We start from the raw sequence: 21775 nt of genomic DNA, 5'->3' as shown, positions 1-21775 counted from the left end.
AGTGCAAGATCTTTGCAACATTTTCCTGTTTTTGATAATTTGTTGCAAATGTTCCCAGCAGTTTGAGCTGTAAACTGTAACAATAGGCAATGTTACATTGCAACTGCTGAGTTACACTGACGGAAGGATTGATTGAAACTGAAAGGCGGCCATAAACCATACCCACGGAAGCAAGATCTTTGCTGATTAATCACAGGAGAATTAATTGATTATCAGCTTAGGCAATTACTTTTCAATAAAGGTAATCAAAGGCTGTATATATATATATATAAATATTTATATATATATATATATATATATATATATATATATATATATACATACGCGCACAATTATTCCTTTACAATTACAATATAAGGTGCCCTAGTAATAATGAAAAAGTTGATCAGTTTATGACATCTAGTAATTAGAGTTTTGTGAAATATCTGCACAAAATTGAGAAGTTGGTATATTTTTAATCTTTGCAACTAGTGAAAAAAAAGATTTCAGCTACACTCAAAATCCCCAAACACAAATACTGCAGTGACAGATCAAATGTCCATGGTGTATTTCTCAAAATGTAGCAAGTTTATTTGAAGTTTTATGGTCCATCATGATCTTCTCTAGACTCACATAATTAAATTCCGGGCATTATTAAAATCCCTGCTAACTGATTGGTTAGAATTCCGGGCATTATCCGGAATTTTTGGAAACTTGTCAATTCACCTTTCAGAGATGCAGGGGGTGCGTGCTGAGAAAAAAATGCCAATTTTTAAACTTAACTGTAAATACCTCTCCTGGTCCAAACTCCGGCAGCACCTCCGCTCCTCTCCTCAGTCAGCTCGGCAGCATATGCAGTCTCTCCCTCTCTCACAGCACCTCTCTTCTCCTCTCCTCACTCAGCTCGGCAGCATATGCAGTGTCTCCCTCTCTCACAACTGCTAGTGCTGTCAGAAGCTGCAGTGGCCCAACTGGTAACTTTGTTACTTGCAACAAAGTAATATTTCTCACCACTTCTATAGCTTGTGATAAGGCTATTTGTTTTTTATTTAGTTGTAGTTAATATCACTGTCCCCCCACTTCCCGCCCCATCTCCCCTCCACCCACCTCTCCCCCTCTTCTCCCCCTCCACCCACCTTTCCCCCTCCACTCCCCCATCCCCCCACATCTCCCACTTCCCTTTTCTCCCCTCACCTCTCTCTTTCCCCTTCACCCCTCTCTCTTCCACCTTCACCCCTCTCTCTTCCCCCTCACCTCTCTCTTCCCCCTCACCTCTCTCTTCCCCCCTCACCTCTCTCTTCCCCCTCACCTTTCTCTCCCCCCACCTTTCTCTCTTCTCCCCTCACCTCTCTCTCTTCCACCTTCACCCCTCTCTCTTCCCCCTCGCCTCTCTCTTCCCCCCTCACCTCTCTTCCCCCCTCGCCGCTCTCTTCCGCCCTCACCTTTCTCTCTTCTCCCCTCACCTCTCTCTTCTCCCCTCACCTCTATCTCTTCCCCCTCACTTCTATCTCTTCTCCCCTCACCTCTCTCTCTCCCCCTCACTTCTCTCTCTCTCCCCCCTCACTTCTCTCTCTCCCCCCTCACTTCTCTCTCTCTCCTTCTCCCCAACCCCATCTCTCCCCCTTCATCTCTTCCTCCTTCTCTCTGCCCTTTCTCCCCCTCTCTCTCTTACTCCCCTCATCTATCTCTTCTCCCCCTCACCTATCTCATCTCCCCTCCCCCATCACAAATGTACTTCTAATACAAGTGATGGTCGAAGTTAAATGAATCCTTAATAGTGTCATGAGAGCAGATGGCATGACACACTGATTTAATCACATAGGACATAACGTGCTGTACCACATCAGAAACACTTAACATGATTAAAACACCAAAATGTACAAGTGATAGAAATCATTCAAAGGACAATACTATATTCTAATTTGATTAAGTGTACTATAGAGAGATAGATATAGATATAGAGGGACATACAGTAATATTATTATTAACAGAAGTTGCATTGCTAATGCCTGATGAGGTCACCAAAGTTCTCTACCTCAATTTTTTTTCTCATTAATTGTTTCAAATGATCTATTAATATTCAACTTCCTCAGTTCATTTCAGTATTCTGTTTTTCTTCTGGTTCTTATCCCACCAAGTAATGACATTTAGGCTTTAGTCATAAGGTGACAAACTGGAAGACTAAGGTTAGTTAGCATTATGAGTAAAGCCTCAACTTAATTACTTCATCTTATTCCATAATAAGCTATCGTTTGGACTATTATCAGCAAAATACAGTATCTCCCATTAGAGTAAATTGGAGTTTTGGCCAAAAAACGGTACAGGCCGCCATTTCTGAGTATATCAAATAAGGCCTAAAATCTATCTCAAATGGACATGTACAATACAACAATAAAGATGCATTAATTAAAATGTGCTGCGGTGTCAGTACACTGCTGTGCCTGTGCGCTCTTGTAGACTGTATGGAACGCATATGCGTGCCATTGAATTTATGCGCATGCGTGGTACAGGAAGTGCCAATTAAATCAAATGTATACATTACCTTAATTATCCCATAGTGATGTTTTGTCGAGATGGATGTGGTCTCTACACAAACAAGGTGATGACGTTGATCAACCTACAGAATCTGCAAACCATGGATTAGAACAAGGATTCTATCTCTGTCTTTTTCCAGGTAATATTTTCTCATTCATTTTTTTCAGATCTGTTAATATTCCATTTCATGGGTTCACAAACAACCATAGCAAAAAAATTGCACACACCCCAACTTATTTAAACAACAAAATATTAAAACGTCATGTTCATCGTCCGATTCTGGGGAAAAGCAGGAGTCCCCTTTATTTTCTGTGTTCAAAAACCAAATCATGTTCACTATGGAGATGGAAAGGATGACCAGTTATATCAATGACACACTGCATGCATCTCAGTGAACCTGGGATCCCCTCTTGCCGTAATCACAGAAATTAGATTAAGAAGTAGCATCATAAACATGCAAAGTACTGTGTAATGATGGTAGAATTATATTGTATCCTTCCAACCACTTCTCCCTCCTCTATAACTCCTTACCCTATCCTTTTAACCCACAAATCCATAAATGACGATCCTCCTATTTCATTGTGTGGTATCCTTTTATTGTCAAAATCCAATACAATGTGTGAAAAAAATATATATTCATGTTTACATCAGTGCGTTTCCATCACTTAATACTCCAGACAAGTACTCAGATGCTGTAAAATTCCATTAATTGGGGTTTTTAACAATCTTGAATTCTGCAGTAGTGTATTTACACAACTTCCCAAGTTTATCTAATGTAGCTGTCCTCAAATTATTGGGTATAGCTTTCCTACCACGGGAGCCAAAGTTCACATCTCGCCCACTTGGCATAATGTTGAAAAGGCTTATGATATTTGAATATTTATTGTGCAAATCGATGTGGCTGTCCCCAAGTGTCCCTGGCTATTATGTAAAGAGGGATGTTGTCTACTGAATCTCCACATAATGGGATACAGACGTGTTTACGCCACTGTGGTTCAGGTGCCAAAGTGTGCTTTGGAAAACAGGCACAGCTAAGGTATCCGGGATGCCACTTTCTTGCAGGTCATCATGCTCAGTAGCATGGGCACAATGTCATTGTTGCTGAATGAGCAGGATGATATATTTAGGCAGCATTGGATTCTCACACCTCAGATTTTCTCACTGGAACATGGGGGATGGAGGGAAGAGGCTTCCTCAAGATGTCATGGTCTCTTTTGCAGCAATCTATCCACAAGCCAATAAAGACCATTCATGGACCTCACCATATGGTCCATCCTCTCTAAAACAAGGTATTTTTTTTGTACATTAAGTTCAGTATTTTCTCCTGCTTAGGTGCCTGTGCACAAGCCATGACAGGTCTGGCCACAGGTGTCCAAGATATAGCAGCACCACAATTGTCCAAAAAAAAAAACCAACTCACTTGACAATTGTATTGTATGTCTTTATTTATATAGCGCCATTAATGTACATAACGCTTCACAGTAGTAATATATGTGGTAATCAAATAAATAACAGATAATATAAATAACAGATCATGGGAATAAGTACTTTAGACATAAAAGTAACATTAAGGAAGAGGAGTCCCTGCCCCGAGGAGCTTACAGTCTAATTGGTAGGTAGGGAGAATGTACAGAGACAGTAGGAGGGAGTTCTGGTAAGTGCGTCTGCAGGGGGTCAAGCTTTATGTATCATGTGTTCAGAATATCCACAGTGCTATTCATATGCTTCTTTAAGCAAGTGTGTCTTAAGGTGGGTCTTAAAGGTGGATAGAGAGGGTGCTAGTCGGGTACTGAGGGGAAGGGCATTCCAGAGGTGTGGGGCAGTCAGTAAAAAAGGTTTAAGGCGGGAGAGGGATTTAGATACAAAGAAGACATCCTTGAGAAGAACGCAAGAGTCTGGATGGTGCATAACGAGAAATTAGGGCTGAGATGTAAGGAGGGGCAGAAGAGTGTAAAGCTTTAAAAGTGTGAGGACTCGGGGGTCACGTCGGTCGCATCGTGACCTCCCCTCACCTCTGTCCGCTCTGGCGGCTGTGCGGCCCCGTCCTCGCCGCTCCCGCCCGGCCTCTGTGGTGGGGGGGCTTCCCCGTCCTCCCCGTCGGGCTGCCGCTGCCCCGTATGGGGCTGGTGATCGGGTGCCTGCCATTGCTCCTGCGCGCGCATTCCCTGCTGTTACGAAGCACATACCAGCACCAGCTAATTTATTCACTGCTCTTGCAGTGAAGCCACGCCCCCCACTGGTTACTAGTTAACCCTAAACCTTACCACCTGGCAGTCTATTATGGAGACCAATTCTGGACTGCTCATAGGGCTCCTCCAGGCCTGCCTCCGTTACCCATTGGTCAGCCACAGTACTTAATGCCTGTTCTGCCTCTCTCACACCACTCGACATAGTCTCTGCTACAGACGTCTATTCTGGCTCTCCCTTTGTCTTCGTGCATTCAGGTTGCGACCCGGCTTGGCGGACGTGCTTATCTGGCTCTGGATCCCGGCTCCCTCTTGACCCTGCAGCTTCTTCCATCCCTCGACCTCAGCTTGGACCTCGACCTTCCGGATCTCTCTCTCCCCGACCTTGGCTCACGACAACGACTTTGCCTCTTCAGTACCGGTACCGGCAAGTATTGCTACACCTGTTCACACATGGCCTGGCAACGCCAAAAACACCACACTCCGGCCATGCTCCTTCTGCTGCGGGTGCGTGCACATATACGTCCCCACCTCAGTATAAGGGACGAGTCAGGTCTGCGGGCAGCATCAGTGTAACAAAAAGTGAGGAGAAGAATGGAGTGTGAGATGCGGGATTTTATCAGAAGCCAGGAGAGGTATTTCATGAGGGGAGATGCTGAGACAGATCTAGGAAAGAGTAGTTGCAATGCAATGCTATCCCTGAACAAGGCACCAGTTACAGTTAGACTCAAGCTCGGTCATTGGTGGGGAGCGATGGGTCCGACCAGTGGCTTGAGTGGCGTGCAATGGCTACAAATGTGGTCTGGAATGGGGGTGCGCTGGGTCTGGAGTGTGGTGCAATAGGTGTGATGGTGATTTGGGTACCTTGTGCAGATCATTCTTTCCTGGGAAAACCAATGACTATGGTTCTCACTTGCTCTTCTTCCAGATTAGTCCTATAGTGTTGTCTTATCGATTTATGGGTGTTTGCAGGTTTTCTTTTGCCACTTTAGTTTTTGTACGACTGTTCTTAGGGGTATGGTTCATCTTGTATGCCTGCCCTTCTAGGGTCATTAGTGCTGTAACTGGTACAGCACCCAGTGGGTGCTTGTGTCTGCAGAAGCTGGATCGACCACACCAAATGTGTGTCAGAAGTAGCAGGAAATTAATTGAGTGCGCAACATGCAGAGTTCACAATAATATGCTTCTGAGCACAACAGGTCACTATTGATCCAGTTGACTGTCTCCACCATTGCGGAGAACTTTGTTGGAGGGCTTTTCTTATGCAATATCCATAGAGTATCCTTTGATGTTTCTAATTTCTTTTTCCGGGTAAAATCCTGAGATATAAATAATATCCTGTTTATATCATATACAATATATTATTATAGTACAAATGTGCTGTAGCTACTGTGTGTGTAGTATGTGCTGTAAATGTGCTGTAGACACGAGCTCCCCACACAGCAGACGTTTATATTTTACCTTTTGTATTTTATTTGAATACATGCATATATTGTTTATAGTGATTCTGTGAGCCCTATGTTTCTGTGAGGTGGCTTTTTGTTTGTTTGGCATATACACAGGGTCATATTTCCCATTAGGCCCATTAGACCCGGGCCTAATGTGGCAAAATTTGGGGGCGGCAAAAAACTCTGCCCCATATAATTTTGCCTCGCTCTCGGGCCTCTCGGAGCTAATGGGAATGCACTTGCCTGTGTAAGCCGCCTACTTTCTGCTGCACTCCTGCTCCTTTGGAATCCCAGCGTCAAATGACGCCGTTGGACGTCCCCAACGTGATGTCGCACGGCGTGACTTCAAATGACGTCGCGTTGCCATGGCAACATGCCACTGTATGATGCTACAATGGTGACGTCCACAGCGTCATTTAACGCTGGGATTCCAAAGAAGCAGGAGGGTGGCAGAGAGGAGGCGGCCACCCAGGCAAGTGCCTAGAGGTGGCACATTTTGATATCCGCTTCTGTGCATATTTTATTTATTTATTTATAAAATATTTTTACCAGGAAGTAATACATTGAGAGTTACCTCTCATTTTCAAGTATGTCCTGGGCACAGAGTTAAGACAAATTATACATGGTTACAAGTACAGATACATAAATGAACAGGGTATACATTATATACAAGACATTGCGTGCACAATTAAAGAAAATATATATTATGAGCGTATGAAACAGTTACAGACCAGGTTAAAATGTGAGACAGCCTTAGATTTGAAAGAACTTAAACTGGTGGTGGATGTGAGAGTCTCTGGTAGGTTGTTCCAGTTTTGGGGTGCATGGTAGGAGAAGGAGGAACGTCCGAATACTCTGTTGAGCCTTGGGACCATGAACAGTCTTTTAGAGTCTGATCTCAGATGATAGGTACTGCATGTGGTAGGGGTGAGGAGCTTATTCAGGTAGCTGGGTAGCTTGCCCATGAAGAATTTAAAGGCAAGACAGGAAAGGTGAACTTTGCGCCTAGACTCTAGTGTTGACCAATCTAGTTCTTTGAGCATTTCGCAGTGATGTGTGTTGTAGTTGCATTGGAGAACAAAACGACAAATTGAATTGTAGAGGGTGTCAGGTTTGCTAAGGTGGGTTTGAGGTGCCGAGCCATATACTATGTCTCCATAGTCAATAATTGGCATTAGCATCTATACCCTATATTGCCCTCTGGAGCACCACTGATAATTATTTGGATTATTGTAGAACGTTATGTAGTAAGGCATCACTAGTAATAACATTAATCTCGAGCCTTACAATGCTGTTGTTTATAGTTAGCGTAGGACCTGTCTTTTACATTATCACAGTTGGCAGGTTTAACTTGTTTTGGACAACATATTTACCTCTTTTGCATATTGACTCACATCTCCACAATGCTCCTTTAGGAAGTAGGAAGTTTGAAATGATAGTGTATATTGGGTGATTTTACTAATCTGGACTTAAATATCATCAAAATAATTAGGTTTCATGAACATTACATTATTTTCAGTTCAATGAGTTTAATCACATTGGAGATTTTGGCAGTTTTGCAAGAAACATATTCCTGACTTGCACTTTGTGAAAGTTGCCATTCCACGATCGTTCTGTTATAATACACGTGCAAAACTAAACCTTTTATCAAAGCTAATGCTACCCTCCTGCATTTTTCATTGGGTTGTTTTGTTCAGATTGTTTGGAAATTACTCATTTTACAGTAGTTGCGGTATTCCATTTTCAGTAAAAAAAAAGAAAAATTATGTGACTTCGAAAAACTGTTAAATTGTTATGGATGGATTTGCATGTTTCACATCTGCATCTCTACTCATTGATAAATCTGCTGCTTCATTTGCATTTAATCAAGAAATACAGTAGTTGGAGATTAAGAATCAGAATGGCAGCTATGATTTACTGATTAATCAACTTCTGTAGTTATTTCTTTGGGTTGAAAGTTTTCCTAAAAATGGAGAAGATGTTCATAGTGCACTTTATATGATTCATTACCAACAGTGGCATTTTACCATCTGGTTTATGAAATTATGAGTGTAAATCATGTCTTTATGATGAACTTAATAGAACTCTGAACAAATACCATACTTGCTGAAGCTTTAGGGAAAACAAAGCTATGTTGAAATATATCCAATTTTTACTTTTTGAAATGATGGGCGTCACTTTTTAGAAACGATATGACTACATATGTAAGAGTATATCTTGTATATGTGTCTAGACTTTAATTTCTTACACTTTATTGTCTGCACGGTTTCATTAAATAGTAATATTGGAGACAAACCGAATAAAACTGCTAATTTCACAACAATATTCTGCTAAACATCAGCATGTCTAGTAGTTTAAAGCACCAAAACTACATAGCTATACTCTCTATTACAATGGAGTACAGGAAGAGAAGAGAAAGTATGCTGAATCACAGTGGAAGATAAAGAGGCAGAATCTCCAAGCTTTAATAATGCATATAACAATAATAGTAACTTTATTTCATATAGCACTTTTCTCCCAAAGCTTCACAATTACAGTACAGTGTGCCATAAGCAGCACAGAGGATTGTTACAGACATAGCCCCTGCCCCGTAGAGCTTACAATCTATGTTTTTGATTCCTGAGGCACAGGGACAAAGTGACTTGCCCAAGGTCACAAGGAGCTGACAATTAGATTGTAAGCCCTTCGGAGCAGGGACGTCTCTTGATAATGTTACTTTTATGTCTCAAGTTCTTATTACTATTTTGTGTACTATTATTATGTCCCATGTATTACTGCTGCGAAGTGCTAGGTACATATGTAGCGCTGTATAAATAAAGACATACATACATACTGTACATAGGGATTGGAACCAGGCTCCCCTGATTCAAACTCAGTGTCATTGTACTGTAGGTTGTTTTCAGTTGAGGTTAATCCTTATCTTCTAAGCTTTTCCTACTGGCAAGATTCCTTTCCCTGAGGCTTTCCAAATGCCATTGAATAAACTGATCCTATATAACATTCAAATTAATCTCTTCCGTCTGCTCCTGTCACTAGCTCCATACTGGAATGTTCTCCAGTGCACATTATTGTAAAAACACAAAGACTTCCGTATGAAATATCCCACGGTTCAAAGTAATATTATCCTATTATCCTTACAAAACGTATAACTCTTAGGTTGTGTAAACAAACGTTAGATTTTTGTTATCTAATATATATATATATAAATATATATATTAGAAAAAGAAAAGAGAAAAAGCGCCCGATCCTTGTGTAAAATCAGATGAACATTTTAATAAATCATGGACAAGACAAATGCACACTTACAATTTGTCTGATTAAAATAAGCATTTTATGGGACCTGCCCATGCACCAATCGAAGACTCCACAGTCACCTCCGCTCTGCAATCTCACGATCAGTTCGAGACCCAGTAGTTGGGAACGCCGTTTTCTCCAAGGTGTATAGATTATCATCCGTCAGGAGCTTCTCAGCAGCGTGCGTCCGCCATTACTCATCAGCATCCCCTGATGAAATCCGCAAAGGCGGAAGAAACGCGTAGGGACGGTTTGCATTGCAACTACGGTGGCTGACCTGCCTTCGGCACCAGAGAGAGACACAGTAACCACAAGGAAAGTCCTTCCGGTATCCAGTACCACATGCGTGGGAGTAATGGCGGACGCACGCTGCTGAGAAGCTCCTGACGGATGATAATCTATACACCTTGGAGAAAACGGCGTTCCCAACTACTGGGTCTCGAACTGATCGTGCGATTGCAGAGCGGAGGTGACTGTGGAGTCTTCGATTGGTGCATGGGCAGGTCCCATAAAATGCTTATTTTAATCAGACAAATTGTAAGTGTGCATTTGTCTTGTCCATGATTTATTAAAATGTTCATCTGATTTTACACAAGGATCGGGCGCTTTTTCTCTTTTTTTTTTCTAATAGGTACTATGGGAACTTGGTGAGCCCAAGAAGAAGCAGCCTGGACCTTTGTTTTATTCATTCATGGACTTCATTTGGACTTAAGTATCATTTTTTATAGTTTAATTTTTTGTATTTTTATGCTTTTTTATATGTTCAACAGACCATTTCATTTTTTTATATTTTTTGCACATTTTTTACAATTAGATTTTGTTTGATTCATGTTGCTATAATATATTTTATTACAATTGTTATAGGTAGGCACTAGTTGGTTCATGTAAACATCTTACTCAATTTTGATATTTGGTGCAACATTTTGGCACATGTCACCAGGGGGGCAGCAATTTGGGTGTGTTGAAAAAGGAGCGCTGTCTTAAAACTGTTCCGATAAATATATATATATACACACATATACACACACATATACACACACATATACACACACACATATATATATATATATATATATATATATATATATATATATATATATATATATATATATAATCCTTGAAAAAGTCACTAACTGTGATGAAATGCGTAGGACATGTGACATCATCACGCAGTGATGCACGGACGACGCGCGGGGCTTTCGTTCAGGACAAGCTTGGAACACATCTCCAGGAAGCACCACACATCCCGCCTACCCCTCTCCACTCCTCGTGGCGCCGCCATCACTCGCGGCTGGCTGAGTACAGCCTTTACCATCTGGACACTCTGTGGCACATCCGTTTGAGGAGGTACTTCTGGCATTAGGGGTACAGCACACAGTCTGATACATATCCGGTGGGATTATTGTTGTGGTGCAGCTGGGACTGGTTCTATTGAAAGGTCACTCTGGTGACTGTGAGAGACTCACCATTGAATATTCACCATCTCCCTCATCTGGTTGATGTGACCCCATGTTCCTGTAACCTGCCTGTCTGTTCATATACCAGCGTTCATCTGCATTCACAGATTGTCTCAATCAATTGTGTTTTTTACCCACCATGTGAATATAGGTCCTGCTGACTTCTCCATGTTTAAATAGAGATTTCTATTTTACAGTATTATGCTAGGGAGCTGGCGCTTCACTTCTTTTGTTATATATATAGGTCACTGAGGAAGCTTTTAGCGAAACGCGTCTGACGGCTTTTTGGTCCTCGCAAGCCACCATACCCAGGAAGAAAGTCAAATCCCAGTTAGTGAAACATCATCGCCGAAGCGCATGCGCATGCGCGGACGGCAGGCAACGGAAGCAGCAGCAGCAGTGGGGAGTCTGACGACCGGGAGGAAGACCAGACTGTGCACAAGTCAGGACGAACCACCCGATCTACACCCGTACCATTGCAGTGCCTTCATCATCTACTGGGACAGACTCCATGCGGACACCTACCCATCTGGGAGGCAGTCCAGGCAGAGACTGAAAACTTCACCATTCCATGCCATTTTTTAATGGTCGCTTGTGAGTTGGCAATCTCTTTTTAATCAATTTTGTTTAATAAAACGGTTTTATACTATGTTTTTTCTGTCTTTCCCCTTTCTCTGAGGTTGTTCTGTGAAACACACACCATACTCAAGGTGGATATAGAGGTTTTAATGTAAGTGTGCTTCCTTAACCGCATATCCCCAGCATACCACTGTGTTTTAACCCTTCCTGATTGTGGTCCCTCTGTCTGTTTATATTGCATGTGTCCTGGAAACCTGAGTAAGACATCGCGCCGGAGGATCCCCCCCTTCTTTACTCTCCTGTTACAATCAAGAGGTTGTTGAATCACCTCTTACAGAGACTCTGGCAGCAGGACTTTACTCCAGAAGGGACTGAACTTTGAACCCATTTTATACGGTTGGCGCAGTTATTTTATTTTCTTTGCATATATATATACAGTGTTCGACAAATCACCCAAAAATCTACTCGCCCAACAAAAAATCTACACGCCACCTAGTCCCGCCCCAACCCGCCCCTAGTCCCGCCCCTAGTCCCGCCCCTAGTCCCGCCCCTAGTCCCGCCCCCAGCCACGCCCTAGTCCTGCCCCCAACCCCGCCCCTTGTCCCGCCCCCAACCCCACTTTAAAATAAAATATATAAATAAATATAAATAAATAAATATAAATATATAAATAAAATACATTTTATAAATTCCTAGTCAGAACAACATTCGGCCTCAGGGCCGTGGAAGGTCTCCCTGTGAGACCGAAATGTTGGCTTTCGTGTAACTGTTTGCTTCAATACAGTTTATTTTTAACTAGCTGAGAAACCCGGCGTTGCCCGGGATGTGAAGTGTGAATAAGTATGTGTAAATGTTGTATGTGAAAGTTGTAATGTGATGCCAATGTTATGTAATATTATTTAGAATTGTGTTTGTAAATCAACAGTAGTAGAAAGCACATGTATATGAGGGCAAATGTTTGAAGTGTATGTTAGTTGTTACGGTAGTTATTTTTGAAAATGTTATTGTTGGAAATGCTTCTTGAAAGATGTGAATGTCCATTGTTGAGAGGAGTGTATTTGATGTAATATTAAAGTGTGTGTTGTAAAATAATGTAGTAATAAAAGATGACAGTAGTTTATTGAGTGTCTTTCATTTTTTTGTAATTTCTTATGGCAATATGTAGAGTTCATGGAAATTGAGGAAAGTCAATGTTCATTGTAATGCTTGTTTGTAAACGACATTTTTGGTAGTTCCAGTTGGAGCAAAGATGTACAATTGTTGGGGGGATCCAACTCTAGAGCACGCAACATATAACTGGCCGTGGGAGAAACATGGTGATTCTAAGTTGATACCAGTGCACTTTATAGATTGTCCTTGTGCTTTGTTAATGGTGATAGCAAAAGCTAGTTTGATGGGGAACTGTAGCCGTTTGAAAGTAAAAGGCATGTCTGTAGGAATGAGTGGAATGCGGGGGATGAAGACATCTTGGCCTTTGGCGTTGCCAGTTAAGATAGTAGCTTCAATTAGGTTGGGCATCAATGTTTTTATGCACAGTCTGGTTCCATTACAAAGGTTAGGTGTGTGTAGGTTGCGAAGTAGCATGATGGGTGCTCCAACTTTGAGGCGAAGATGATGTGGTGGCATCCCTGATGGTTCGAGGGAGTGTAGGAATTCAGGTGGATAGTTAACGGCTTCATCGCAATCCACAACTGCATCGATTGAGTTGTATTGAGTAATTGTGTTTGGAATAATGTCTTGAATTTGATGATTGATGTCATTGACAGAAGTATTTTTGGCAGCAAGGATGGCTCTTTCACAGAGCCACTGGTGGTTTGTGTAATTGTGTAAGAGATTTGGATAGACGTGATGTATGAGATCTTCAAGTGATGTCATCATGTGACAAAAATGTGTGGGAAAAGCAATTTCACCTGATGTTAAGTCAGTAGGTAAAGTGCCTTCACCTATTTGAAGAAGTGTGTGTGCAAAAAGTTGTTCATTTGAGTGGCCGAGAAGTTGGACTCGCATATTGGTTGTTAATGGAAAATGTTTGACATGTCGCCATAAAATAGAGGATTTAAGGCATGCATGAAGTTCGTCTGCTGGTGTGGATCGTGGTATGACTGGAAGTGTTTGTCTGAAATCACCAGCTAAAAGAATGACAGCACCACCCATTATTTGTTTATTGTTACGCAAGTCTTGCAAGGTTCTATTAAGGGCTTCAAGTGCTTTTTTATGCGCCATGGTACACTCATCCCAAACAATAAGTTTGCAAATTTGAAGAACACGGGCTTGGCCAGATGTCTTGGTAATATTACATGTTGGGTTTTCTTCATGAGCAATGTTTAGTGGTAATTTAAGAGCTGAGTGCACAGTTCTTCCTCCATCCATAAGAGTGGCTCCAATGCCAGATGATGCAAGTGCAAGTGCAACATGATTGTGCATTCTTATTTCTGCAAGGAGTAAATTTATGAGAAATGTTTTGCCTGTTCCACCTGGAGCATCAAGAAACAGGATTGCACCTTGTTCGTTGTTTATGTGCTGCATGATGTTGTCATAGGTGTTAAGTTGTTGTGGAATTAACATTGGTTTTCTTGTGGCAACATATTCTTGTAGTATGGAAATATTGTATTGTTTCTCTCGCATAAGGTCTGTATTGAGTACATCGTGATGATGACGTTGGGGAGCTTCTAGACCTAATTGAAGTAGTGTTTTGTTATTGATAGAGAGACATGTATCTTCTAACAATATGAGTACCTCGTTGAAAATGTCAGGTGAAAAGGTAACATTGAGTGATGGGTTGTGTCTCTGTGCTTTGTGAAGTATATCTTCACTCATGCTTTCTCGATATGTGTTCCATAGAGTGTTGGGGTTTGATGGGTTGCACGTGGTAAGGATAATGGCAAAAAGATTTCGAATTTTGGTTGGCAATGACTGTAATGCAGCTTCGGCTAATGTAGTATTCCAGTGTTGATCATCCTCTAGTAATCCAAGTTTTTGGCAAGCTTCTCGATAAGTCTCACACACTTGACCGTTGACAGTTTTTATAGCGTCAAAAGATGTTGGGCCTGGAACGGTATGAAGTAGAATTCTGAGAAAGAAGCATTCAGCGTTGTTTGGGTGAACTGTGTAGACACGCCCTAAGGCTTCACTTGCAAGGGCATCAGTTCCGGGAACAGGTGTGCCCTGCTTTCTTTTCTTGAACTGTTTTGTGGATCCATTCCAAGTGTAATATCGTGGAGTTTGTGGATAAAGCAATGTGCGTGCAAAAGAGTCGTGTTGACATAATTGAAAGAAGGCAGTTAAAGTAGTGTTTGGTGGTTGAGCAGCAAGTGCCTCTGCGTTGGCAGGTGTGAAATATACTCTCTGTCCATTTTCTAAATGAATAGTCAGGTGAACAACGGTTGGGTGTCGTTCGTGAATGGGAAAAGCGAAAATCCTCCAAACGGCTTCATTACTACTTATATATCTTCCTAGCTGGTAGAGTGTAACTTCGTCATGGATGTGTTCATTTGTGATTCCAAAAATGGCCATGTCGCTTCCTTTGTTGACATACTTGCAAATGTATTTAATTGATTTAACAGAATTACAGTATTCCACATTAATGTGTGCGTTATAAATTTTTGTTAGAAGTGGACAATATGGAACAACCCATTTGTTGTCGACTTGGATGTGTTTGTTGTTGCGAATAGTAATTGTTGCTGTGTATCCGCCGTCTGTGGGAGCGCGTCTTCGATATTGAGGATATCCATCATCTCCACTTTGTGTGTCTGCAATGAATGTTTTAGGGAATTGTTTGGTGCATTTACCGTCTTTCATACATGGTGCATGAATATTGATGTTTCCACATGGTCCATGAATCATATTTTTAGTGACTATTGCAAATAGTATAGGGTCTTCTTGAGGATTAGGCAACTCAGCAGAGATAACGTTATCGATGTCAATGGAATGTAGTTTTTCTTTGAGCCATATAAGAATATGAGCATGTGGAAGACCTCTTTTCTGCCATTCTATTGAGTACATCCAGCATCGTGTTTGTCCAAATATATAAGTCTTAGTGATGATGTGAATTAATGTGATGAGTTTTTGGCGAAATACTCTTGCGATTAAGTCGTGTCGATCACTGTGAGCCTGTCCATCCTGAAGTTCTTGTTTTATTTCTGGCCAAGCTGGATTACATGTAAATGTAATAAAAAAGTCTGGTCGTCCATATGCGCGAACATATGCCATAGCGTCCTGAGCATATTCGTGCATGTGTCGAGGACTTCCCGTGAATGTTGCTGGTAGAATGAACATTTTTCCAATGTTCTCAACGTTACCATCGTTGCCAACAGCATCCCTGAGATGTATGTATTGATCAACGCGTAGTTTTTTTTGATGTAAGCGTATATATAGAAGACGCTCACTTTCAATTTTAGCATACATGTCAACAATAAACTGATGAAATAGTTGTCGACAATGTAAAATGTGGTTTTGCGATGCATCTCGTATCATTAATCTGTAAGCGTAGAAGTCCATAGCGGATACAGTTTTGTTAGTGTTTGCCTTTGAAGTTGGGTGTACTTGCATGATGTTGAAGTGATAGCCATCGTCACCGTTCCAAAGTATGAGAGGGTATTGAAGAGCATCATATGAGCGATGTGTTTCAGAAATGCGTGTGAGTGAATGAGCGCGCCGCTGAAGAATTATGTCCCGTGTATTAAATTGTTCCCCCGCTATAACAATAGCGACTTCGTTGATTTGAGGTGCATTAAAGCGACGTTCATGTTGACCCACTGGTGTTTTGTCGGCTCGGATAATGACTTGATAGTCATCAGTTGGCATGCGTTCAAGTGATGTTTTGAATGTGTTAATGAGATGGTTGTGTTGATGTAACATCCTTTGTAAGGAGATGACAATGTCACGTCTTGTATTGGGTATCCAATGGCATCGTTGATCAGCTTCTTGTTGTTCATCGCCCATGAAGTAAATTTGCAAGAATTGTGGATCTTGGTCTGGTAATGGGAGAAGAGAGCCGGCCCTGTGGTAAACTTGACCTTGTACTTTAAAAGTACTTTTAAATCCAATTTGTTCAACTATGGATGTAGCACCAAAGGATGTCATTTGGAAACAGGAGTTGTATTTGCGTATGTTTTGTAGGAAATGTTTAGATTCTGAAGTTGTCCCTGACATGTATGAAAGAAGTGGATTTGGGGGTGAGTGTAGAGGTGGTAGCTGAACTTTGCCATTGCTGCAGCACATTCCAGCTGATTCATGTTGGAATTTTTTTGCTTGACAGTGGCGACATATAGTGTCCATGTGTCCAATGTTGACCTTTGGATGTTGCTGGTATAGTATGTGTGGATTATATATGAAAGCGGCACGTAGCAAAGTGTAATTAGTTGAATGCGTACATGTAGTATGTGTGTCTTGTAGTGCTTGTTGTACTGTGTGTGTTGGTGTGTCTTGGTGTTGTTTTGATGTGCGCCGTATTGTTCTGTCTTTAGCAAGGCGTGTTTCATGTTGTTGTGGAGTCTCGGTGGCTCTTCTTGTTGTAGCTCGTAGTCGCATTTTCTGCAGACGTATTTCATGTTGTTCTGTAGTCTCTGCGTCTCGTGATGTTGTAGCACGTTGTTGGTCTTTTGCAAGGCGTGCCTCATGCTGTTCTGTAGTCTCTGAGGGTCTGGATGTTGTAGTACGTTGTTGGTGTTCTGTAGTGTGAGCGTCTGTTGATGTAGTGGGTGTGTCTCTGTGTTTTTGTTGTTGTTGTTCTCGTTGTGTTGCTCTTCTGATTCTGGCTCTGTCTCTTTGTTGTGCAAGGCGTGTTTGGCGCTGTAGTGTTTCATTAGCAGGTGATGTTGTGTGTGTGTGTGTGTTGTTGAGTAGTTGTGTTAGGATGCTGTGTGTGTATTTGTGCGTTTGATATACCTGCTGTGTGTGTATTAAATGGAATTAGTGTGTCATGTTGTTGTGTGTAATGTGTTGGTGTTGATGTTGTGGTTGTGAGGATTTGTTGTTGACCTATTGTGTATTCCGTTGTGAGTTGTTTGTTAGCATTGTGTGCGTGGATTTCAATGTGTGTGAAATGGGTGTGTGCATTGTGTGGTGCAGTACATATAATTTGTGTGTGTGTGTGCGTGTCACGTTCATTGTCAGGGTGTGTATGTTTTGTTTTGCGAAGGTGTTTTTTGGGTGGCATGTTTTGTGTTGTGAAGATGTGTGTTTGGTGTTGTTGTTGTGATGTGCGTTATTGTAGGTGTTGTAGAGGTGTTGTGTGTGTAAGTTGTGATGTGTTGTTAAAAGTTGTTGATGTGTGTGTTGAGGTAGGTGTTGTGTGTGATGTTAGTGATGTGTTTCAGTGCGATTGTGTTTACAATACTTCCTGATGTTGTTGTGTCAAGGCGCAGTTCGATCCAATGATTGTATTGTGTGTTTTGGCACAGCGTTGAAGCGTCGAGGTGTTGAAGGCATCCGGTTGTGGTCTGTGAAAAGTTTGTAAATTGATAAAGTGTGACAGGATGAGGGGTATTTATTTGTGTTTGGTGTGCGTTTGTGTAGGTGTTGAAATGTTGTGTGTGTTTTTGTTTTGTGTTAATGTTGGCTGTGTGTGTGGCAGAATAGTGTGTGTATGTAATTATTGTGTGTGATTGTTGATTGTGTGGGGTGTGTGTGTGGATGAGTGAGTGTGTGATGTGATAGTGAGTGTGTGGTGTGTGAGTGTGTGTGTCAGTGTTGGTTAGTTGAGTGTTTGTGTGCAATAAATTAGACAGATGTGTAAATAGTAATGTTTTGTGTAAAATATGTTATTGAAAGGAAGAGGTGATTTATTGTGCTAGGTGTGTTAGTAGCGGAGGTGTTGTGTTGTTGTATATGTTTGTGTGTGGTGGGATGTTGATGTGCAATGGGAGTGGGTGGTGAGACGTGTAAATGTGCATTGTATTCAGTGTAGTGTGTATGGTGAAGGGTAGGTAATTGGAACAGTGGGTTGGGTGTGTGTGTTTGTTTAGTGGTGGTTGTGTTGTGTGTGGTAGTTAAGGTTATGTTGAAGTGTTGTTTTGTGTGTTGTATCAGCAGAGGAGGTTGGTGTGTGTGTGTGAGTACGTGTGTTGCGTGGTTGAGGGTGTGTGGCGTTGCTGAGTGCGTGTGTGCGTGCATGTGTTTGTGTATTTGTGTGTGTGTTGTGTGTGATGGTGTGTGGTGTGTGTGAGAGCATGTGTGTATGTGGCGTGTGTGATGGCATGTGTGTGTGTATGACGCATGTTGTGTGTGTGACGTGTGTGAGTGCGTGTTGTTGGTCATAGACATGTTGTAAATTGCATGTTTTTGAGTGTAGTGTGTGTATTATGAGGGTGAAGGTGAGGTGTGATTTGTTGTTATGTGTGGCATAGAATGACAGGATGTTTGCGTGTGTGTGTGTGTGTGTGTATGAGGGGGTTTTGTGTGGGTGAGTGTTGTGTGTGAGTGGTGGTGTGAGAAGTGTTTTAGAATAAATTATACAGACAGTGAAATTGTTAGGAAAACATATTTTATTGTAAGGAACAGCTGAGTTTCAGTGGTAGGTGTTGTCATACAGTGTGTTAGGTAGCGGGAGTGACATTGGTGGCATGCTGTTTGACTGTAGTCCGCGGCGTCGCGGTCCGGTTGCGGAGGGAGATGTGTGAGGTGCAGGAGATGTCAGGCGTGCTGGTTGTTCCGCGGGAGGTAGAGTGTGTGAGGTAGCGGGATAGCGGGAGTGACATCGGTGGCATGGTGTGTGGTGTGTGTGTTGCTGGTGTGTGATGGCGTGTGTGTGTATGAGGCATGTTGTGTGTGTGACGTGTGTGAGTGCGTGTTGTTGGTCATACACATGTTAAAAATGGCATGTTTTTGAGTGTAGTGTGTGGCATAGAATGACAGGATGTTTGCGTGTGTGTGTGTGTGTGTGTGTGTATGAGGGGGTTTTGTGTGGGTGAGTGTTGTGTACATTATACAGACAGTAAAATAGTTAGGAAAACATATTTTATTTCAACGAACATCTGATTTCCAGTGGTAGGTGTTGTCTTACACTGTGTGAGGTAGCGGGATAGGGGGAAGAACATTGGTGGCATGGTGTGTGAGTGTAGGCCGCGGCCTCGCGGTCCGGTTGCGGTAGGGAGCTGTGTGAGGTGCAGGAGATGAGGCGTGCTGTGCGGTCCGCGGGAGCTACACTGTGTGAGGTAGCGGGATAGGGGGAGGGACATCGTTGCCATGGTGTGTGAGTGTAGGCCGCGGCCTCGCGGTCCGGTTGCGGTAGGGAGCTGTGTGAGGTGCAGGAGATGTGGCGTGCTGTGCGGTCCGCGGGAGCTACACTGTGTGAGGTAGCGGGATAGGGGGAGGGACATCGTTGCCATGGTGTGTGAGTGTAGGCCGCGGCCTCGCGGTCCGGTTGCGGTAGGGAGATGTGTGAGGTGCAGGAGATGTGAGGCGTGCTGTGCGGTCCGCGGGAGCTACACTGTGTGAGGTAGCGGGATAGGGGGAGGGACATTGGTGGCATGGTGTAGCGGGGTAGGGGGCCTCGCGGTCCGGTTGCGGTAGGGAGATGTGTGAGGTGCAGGAGATGTGAGGCGTGCTGTGCGGTTCACGGGAGCTACACTGTGAGCTAGCGGGATAGGGGGAGGGACATTGGTGGCATGGTGTAGCGGGGTAGGGGGCCTCGCGGTCTGGTTGCGGTAGGGAGCTGTGTGAGGTGCAGGAGATGAGGCGTGCTGTGCGGTTCGCGGGAGCTACACTGTGTGAGGTAGCGGGATAGGGGGAGGGACATTGGTGGCATGGTGTAGCGGGGTAGGGGGCCTCGCGGTCCGGTTGCGGAGGGAGATGTGTGAGGTGCAGGTGATGTGAGGCGTGCTGTTCGGTCCACGGGAGCTACACTGTGTGAGGTAGCGGGATAGGGGGAGGGACATTGGTGGCATGGTGTAGCGGGGTAGGGGGCCTCGCGGTCCGGTTGCGGTAGGGAGATGTGTGAGGTGCAGGAGATGTGAGGCGTGCTGTGCGGTTCGCGGGAGCTACACTGTGTGAGGTAGCGGGATAGGGGGAGGGACATTGGTGGCATGGTGTAGCGGGGTAGGGGGCCTCGCGGTCCGGTTGCGGAGGGAGATGTGTGAGGTGCAGGAGATGTGAGGCGTGCTGTGCGGTCCGCGGGAGCAACACTGTGTGAGGTAGCGGGATAGGGGGAGGGACATTGGTGGCATGGTGTAGCGGGGTAGGGGGCCTCGCGGTCCGGTTGCGGTAGGGAGATGTGTGAGGTGCAGGAGATGTGAGGCGTGCTGTGCGGTCCGCGGGAGCTACACTGTGTGAGGTAGCGGGATAGGGGGAGGGACATTGATGGCATGGTGTAGCGGGGTAGGGGGCCTCGCGGTCCGGTTGCGGTAGGGAGATGTGTGAGGTGCAGGAGATGTGAGGCGTGCTGTGCGGTTCGCGGGAGCTACACTGTGTGAGGTAGCGGGATAGGGGGAGGGACATTGGTGGCATGGTGTAGCGGGGTAGGGGGCCTCGCGGTCCGGTTGCGGAGGGAGATGTGTGAGGTGCAGGAGATGTGAGGCGTGCTGTGCGGTCCGCGGGAGCTACACTGTGTGAGGTAGCGGGATAGGGGGAGGGACATTGGTGGCATGGTGTAGCGGGGTAGGGGGCCTCGCGGTCCGGTTGCGGAAGGGAGCTGTGTGAGGTGCAGGAGATGTGGCGTGCTGTGCGGTTCGCGGGAGCTACACTGTGTGAGGTAGCGGGATAGGGGGAGGGACATCGTTGCCATGGTGTGTGAGTGGAGGCCGCGGCCTCGCGGTCCGGTTGCGGGAGGGAGATGTGTGGCGTGGAGGGGAGGGGGGGTTTGAAGAGGCAGTCTGCAGTGTTTGGTGTTGTGTGAATGTGTGTGTGTGCTGTGTTTGTGCGTTGTGTGTAGATTCTGTACCTCAGTGGTTCCCAAACTTTTTCGGTTCAAGGCTCCCCAAGGCAATCAGAATTTTTTCAAGGCTCCCCAAGGCGATCAGGATTTTACGCGGCGCCCAAAGTAAAAACAAAGGTGTATATACATACCTAACAGTTGCAGTGCGCAGTTGGTGTCTCTCTCACACACGCTCACTCTCTCTGACCTCACTCTCTCTCTGACCTCACTCTCTCTGACCTCACTCTCTCTCTGACCTCACTCTCTCTCTCTCTGACCTCACTCTCTCTCTCACTCTCTCTCTCTCAGACCTCTCTCTCTCTCTCTGACCTCACACTCTCTCTGACCTCCCTCTCTCTCTCTCTGACCTCACTCTCTCTCTGACCTCACTCTCTCTCTCTGACCTCACTCTCTCTCTCTCTGACCTCACTCTCTCTCTCTGACCTC

The 21775-nt window shown here is 43.9% G+C and overlaps 1 protein-coding gene across 1 annotated transcript in view; it reads right to left on the bottom strand.

Annotated features, from left to right (window-relative positions):
* The window catches only part of LOC142467225 (uncharacterized), a 163320-nt gene that overhangs the window by 111487 nt on the left and 30058 nt on the right, over positions 1-21775 (bottom strand). The window contains exon 2 of the mRNA XM_075572660.1: positions 14292-17242. Within this exon, the coding sequence (XP_075428775.1) occupies positions 14292-17242 (2951 nt within the window). The remainder of the gene's footprint in view (positions 1-14291; positions 17243-21775) is intronic.

The sequence above is a fragment of the Ascaphus truei genome, chromosome 16, assembly GCF_040206685.1.
Source record: "Ascaphus truei isolate aAscTru1 chromosome 16, aAscTru1.hap1, whole genome shotgun sequence".
Classification (NCBI taxonomy): domain Eukaryota; kingdom Metazoa; phylum Chordata; class Amphibia; order Anura; family Ascaphidae; genus Ascaphus; species Ascaphus truei.
The sequence above is the reverse complement of the archived record's forward strand: the minus strand, read 5'-3'. Positions and strand labels throughout refer to the sequence as shown.